The 6,377-nt window shown below is 38.1% G+C and overlaps 1 protein-coding gene across 1 annotated transcript in view; it reads right to left on the bottom strand.

Annotated features, from left to right (window-relative positions):
• The window catches only part of igdcc3 (immunoglobulin superfamily, DCC subclass, member 3), a 70,254-nt gene extending 68,069 nt beyond the window's left edge, over positions 1-2,185 (bottom strand). The window contains exon 1 of the mRNA XM_032561299.1: positions 1,809-2,185. Within this exon, the coding sequence (XP_032417190.1) occupies positions 1,809-1,875 (67 nt within the window). The 5' untranslated portion in view covers positions 1,876-2,185. The remainder of the gene's footprint in view (positions 1-1,808) is intronic.
• Positions 2,186-6,377: the final 4,192 nt, after the last annotated feature.

Here is a 6,377-nt window from a genome sequence, read left to right on the forward strand (position 1 = left end):
AGATGATGGTTTCTCTGCTTTTCTTTTTTATATACAATTCTGTTACATTGAATCATTTCACAGAAAAACAATGCTTTCTGGCTGATTAACGATGCTGTTATCAGTGGATTACTGAATAGCACATTCCTAAAACGTGATTCTGATTAGGGCTACACAATGTATTGAATCTCAGTCATCATAGCTATATCACTGTTTGCAGTATTACAAGTGCAAAACACTACTCTCAGGCAGAATTGATGGACACATTCTTAGTATAGGTCATTTATGTCTTGCATGCAGATAACAGATTTGGACATTTGCATGGGCTTTCATTCCCCTGCTCTTAGCAGAGTCAGTCTAACACTTGAACAATAGTCAACTAAAAGTTGCAGAAGTAAACTTTATAAATACTTGTGACTTAGACTTGGAAAACATTACTTGGGAACACCTTTAGCAGGGAGAGTAATTGATACACTGAGATGTCAGAAAACAATGAAGTATGAAGAGTAAATATCATCATTATTATCTTAATTAAGCAATATTAATACAGTTAAATCTTCTGTCCAACCTTAATTTCAGGATTAGCGTGCTTTTAGGAAGATGGAAGGAAGATGAAACAATTATGAGGTTCGGTGAGTCATGAGAAATTATTACAATAGCAATTTCTAAAACACTTCCATAAGTAAGCAGTCACTGACTGGAACTTTTCATCATGAGATCATTTTAGTGATTTTCTGCCTTTTTGTTCCGACTTTTTATCCCTAGCAGATGGAAGGGAGATATAAATGATAATGCTTCTTTCTCCTTTATCAACACTGCTTAAAATGCCATAAAACCTCCTTTATCTCAGCCTAATCTACTCTCTGAGGCAGACGAGCACTTGAAAGAGCTTCATTTCTTCAGCGCGCTGAGCAGATTGGAGCTGCATCCATCACAGAGCTGAGTGTGTGTTTCTGACAGTTTTTGTTCCCAGTCCTCCGAGCGAGCGAACATGTTATGAACCAGTAGCTTCTATGATTCCAGCGGGGCCCTTTGTGGGTCCCTGTGTGGTATGCTTTGCAAATACTCAATACACTCTCCAGCCTTTTGAATTAGGGGCCCCCACATAGAGAGAGAAAGTGACTGTCATAGCGAACAAAGGGATGGAGGAGAAAATTTGAAAGGGAGTAGAGAGACAGCCTTGACATTTAATCTGTACAAATATTCTCCCCAGCAGGCAATAACCACAGTCTTTTAATCTATTCTCTGAGCAATAACCACTGTCATTTCACCCAGCCACGGGGTGGTTTGGTCTAGCGACTGACCGGTCAATAAATCCATCTACTTTTGAAGTCCCCTGATATGAAACAAAACCCTACTCAGAAATCACAACTTTGAAGTTTAAGGAGAGACAAATGTGCCATAAATGATATTTCTGGTTGCGCTGATTTTGGAGAATCGGCAGCTAAGGCACAAATAAATATAACATAGAAGCACAGGTTCGAAACTCAAGCATGGATCAGTCAGTTTTTCCACCAAAACAAGGAGCTGGATGCCTTAATAGTCTCATTTAGAATTAGCTCAAATAAATTACCCATGACAAGTTCTGCAAAATTCACAAATCAGCTAACCCCCCCCCCCCCTCAAAAAAAACAATCACTCAAATCAGGCTTCAGCTCCGAGCTTTACACGGAAATTTGCAGATTGTGTACAACAGGACAGCAGTCAAGTTCAGGGTTACACTCCGTGCAAAACACGCTTATTACAGTTTCCAGCGTGCATTACGCGGGTAGCAAAAGGTGATCACATCCGACCAAAAACACCCTGTTCCAATGCGGTGTGTGGCTTACCGATTAAAGCATTTAGAAGGATTCCCAAAGAGCACGAAACAAGGCATTGGCGCCGTGTGGATGCCATTTAAACACAGAAAACACTCCGGCACTCGTGAAAATATACAGCGTTGAATGGCGGCGAAGCAGCGGGTTTAAAAAACAAAAACAAAATTAAAATGCAAGTCAAACATCCAGTCTCAGCTACGACATATTCCAATCAACCAATCTGCTGCTCAGCGGCTCACTGGGATCCAAGACGCTCTCGCCATTTTAAGCATCTATGAAGAGTCTGTCAGCATCCCACAGCCTGTTTCCTCCTCACACACTCTGCTGTATCCTACACGCTGCCTCTGTGCTGGCTGTGTGTGTGTTTTTTTTCTTCTTCTTTCTGCTCTCTCTCTTTCTCTCTTCCATTCTCTCTCCCTCTCTTTCTTTCTTTCTCTCTCTCTCTCTCCCTCTCTCTCTTTACCTCTCTCTCTCTCTCTGATACACACACACACACACACACACACACAATCTGTATCTGCTCTCGGAACAAAAGAGCCGACTGCTGAATGTTTCGCTCTCAACGCTTGAGAAATCTGCAGAAACAGCGTGATTTCTTAATCTCGGAGAGCCCACTGCGAATAAAGGGCCTGCGTTAATGCTGCGGGGTCGTATTTACAGAGGCAAACGGTGGAAATAATGAGGATGAGCATGTTTTAAAAAAAGAAAATTAAAGTGACATCACTGTCCGCACACACATCCTTGCTTCAGACAGCACAAAAGGTAAACCAACAAACTGTAACAGATTGTTTATTTATTGAATGAATGAATAAATAAATAAACAAATAAATAGCATTTATTTGTAACACCTGTTCAGCTTCGACCTAAAGTGTGCAGACGTAAAATAAAATGTATCAGACGCTTGCATATTGTATTTAAAGCTGACGGTTCAGCACATGTGAACCTGACATGATAAATAGACCGGGAGGACCTCTGGCACTCCGCTGTAACAAAGCAGCGGTCGTTCAGCTGCACTCTACTACCACCTACTGGAGAGATGACGCATCTCAGGTCTTAATTGAAAGGGCAATGGCTTCATGTTATGTAATACAATAAGCATCACACACTAACGTAGCCTACAGTGTTCACGTCATGCAGTCACATCCCGTCCATGTGCTGTCTATGGCGGCAACTCTATTGAATCTTTAATCGCCATGGTTTACGTCTGATATATTTACATCTATGTCTCGCCCAGGACTTTCTTTTGATTAAATGTTATCCAATGTTTTAGACAGCCTGCAGGATCAGTAGTAAAATAAAACTAATAAAAGAAAAACACACCTTAATCTGAAATGTTGTTAGAAATGTTGTTAGATTTTAAAAAATAGACATGAAGAAGTAAGATGTTTTCACGACCAAAAGTTCATGTGATGACATGATTTTGTTGTTAGATGTTTCTGCAATTTACTGAAACACAACTGAAACGTGTCATTAGTTTGAAAGGCATTTTCAGAAAATGCATCTGATTTAAGTAAAATAAATAAATAAACAAAACAAACAAACAAATATATATATATATATATATATATATATATATATATATATATATATATATATATATATATATATATATATATATATATATATATATATATATATATATATATATATATATATAAACTGTTATTTACTATAAATATATTTAATGTTCTGTAGGTCACTTTAATATGTTGGATATCAACTTTGTCCTAACTTATGTTCAACTTAAGTTAGGATAAAGTTTGGTGTTTGGTGTCGATCACTAAGTTTGTCACATGTTTTCACTTATCCAATATTTCAATGTTATGATCTTAAAGGCATTTTTTTTTTGGTTTTGACTTCTGAAAGCATTTTATCCCTTTTATAGTAAACAGATTATGTGTAAATTGTGCTTAGATTGCTTGTGTAGAACATTTTGATCCTCCTCTTTATTCATGGCAGCATCCTTGGGTAATTCTTTTAGGTAGGTTAACTTTCCTAAAACAAACCTGCAGAATTGGTCATTTAGATTGAAATTTCTTAGCCATATATCTACCCTACTGTTATTGCAACATTTTTTTCTTATTAGATTGAAAGAGTGATTTCAGACAGACTTTTTCCAAAGCTTTCCCTATGCTAACCAGACTAAAATGAAGTTGGCTGTCAGGGTGAAGATACGGTGAGAATGCCTTTTTATTATGAGGTAAGCTCTTTCAATTCTAAACTTATATTAAAAACCTATGGGATATGTACAGAAGCACTTTGTATGAGCTGTTGTGTAGATGAGAGAATTAAAAGCTTAACCACGAAAATTTTCCTAGCCAGTCCTTATGTCTTTGCTTTAATGGCATGGTCACCTTGACCTGTAAAATGTGACATTTTCCATGTTTTCTCTCCATCTTATTGAACTATAGACATTTATGTGATGACCCACCAGATAAAGCCCTCCAGAATGAACCATCTAACCCTATGTGAAATAATTAAGAAGGGACCCACCTCAATTACAAGACAGTGTTGCTTACACACAGATAATTAGTTTTACCAGTGATGCCTTAGGGTATCTACCGTTTCACTTTGCAGGGGTCTTTTATGCATAATGAGCCATTTACATGTGGTGTTCATCAATAATTTAAACAGATTTAAAGGGAAGGGCCTTTCATTTCTATTTTTGCCTTCTTTGCACCTTTAGTTGTCTTCCTATACTAATTGCAGTAAAAACTACAGAGTAACAGCAGGATGCCACATGCTTTTTGCAAACATATTATTATTCTGGAGGTTAGGGATTTGTGGCCTCCATTAAGGTATTTTTCTCTTATCAGCTATAAACAGCAGCTGGAATTTGCATATCAACACACAATGGACATCATAGTGTTTCTTTAAGCTGGTGACCGAGTCCATTAAGAAATGAACACAGATCAAAATGAACACAGTGGTTTTTAAGCAGTGATGTGTAAACCCTCTCTTCTGAACTTTTTGTGATGCTAGAGGACATTTAGAATGTGCTGAGAATGTAAATGGTTTGTTTTTCTGTTAGAACGATTGTTAACAGAGACAACCATTTAAAACATTGAATGACAAACGTAATTATTTTTTCATAATTTTACGGTTTAGATACCTATTCTGCCCATTCATCTAGAGCAGGAATCCTCAAATCCAGGCCTTGAGGGTCGTTGTCCTGCAGGTTTTACACGTGTCTCTGTTTCAACACACTTTAGTCAAATAACAATGAAATGCAGTTTTTTCAGTCGAGTCATTGAGAGCTGCCATCCTTCTAGATATATTCCTTCTTCAACGCTCCTGAATCAGATGAACTGAGTGTTATCAGGCCTCTGTGGAGTGGACTGCTGATGAGGGACTTCAGCCAGCTGATTCTGGTGTGATGGGAAAGATGTTTTCAAGGACTGTAACAATTCTGTTACAGTGGCAGAATTGTGCCACTGTATCCCTGTAAGTTATTGCAGAACCTCAAGTGTTAAAGGAAGATTCGGCCCAGAGCATTTAGAATTCATAAAATAAACATCAGATAAAATACTGTAGCAATAATTAGAATTGCAGCATAAAGCCAAACATGCTACAATTAAATGAATCAAAATGTCCCCAAAGCATCGGCGGACTGACAGGGGCCGCCGGGGGATTCCAGGTAGATTCCAGGTATTCCAGAGATGCGCAGCGGCTTTTCATGCAGGGCCGGCACAAGGTAATATGGGGCCTTAGACAGAACCCCTCACCCCCACTCACGAAACCCTTCTTAATAAGTACCTCAGCATCACTAACATGTTTAAATAGAGATAAGGTGAAGTCTGTGAGAAGGAGACCAGGTTTATTGGCCGAGTTTAAAATCAGTCACTGATTATTGGTTGTTTGCTGTGATGTATTTGTGAACAAACCTACACACAAAGATTACACCATATTGTAGCCATAGTAACACAACAATCAAACTATCAAGATAATTCTTTAAACTTTTACAAAGTAAACGTCCTAATTAAATCCTAAATGTACAAATTTTTTCTCAGCTGAATGCATTACATAAAATTTAATAACATTGTCATTCTCTATAAATGAATGCTACAGGTTTAGATCTATGGTCTGTGTTATAATTAGACCATTTCTAGGGCCCCTGAATGTCTGGATGGCCCCTGAATGTCTGGAGGCCCCTGAATGGCCCCTACCAGCAGCTACTGAGTTTTCTTTGCCTTGATATCCCAGTCTTACAATTCTAGATCTCAGAGGTGCTAACATCAAACAATTATATAGAGTTAACCCCTTTGAGCTTATTTGATCTATAAATCAGTCTGCAGCCAAGTTGTTCTAGAGGTTAAATAGATATTATTAGGGCTTAATTAGTAAAATGGCAGCAAATTTGCTTATCTCATAACTTCATAACCAGAGACCTTCTCTCCTATGGTCTGTTTAACAGCTACAGTCTCAGATCAACTCAGACCTCCAGGACTGTCAGCAGCAAAAACAGCAACATTATACCTGTTGGGGGAAATATACCACATTTGCTTTGCATTGTCCCCACATGATATAGTAGGATCCAATTAAATTCTTGATTAATATGGGTTATTGCTATGTTGTTGTACT

Source organism: Xiphophorus hellerii, chromosome 4 (assembly GCF_003331165.1).
Source record: "Xiphophorus hellerii strain 12219 chromosome 4, Xiphophorus_hellerii-4.1, whole genome shotgun sequence".
NCBI lineage: Eukaryota > Metazoa > Chordata > Actinopteri > Cyprinodontiformes > Poeciliidae > Xiphophorus > Xiphophorus hellerii.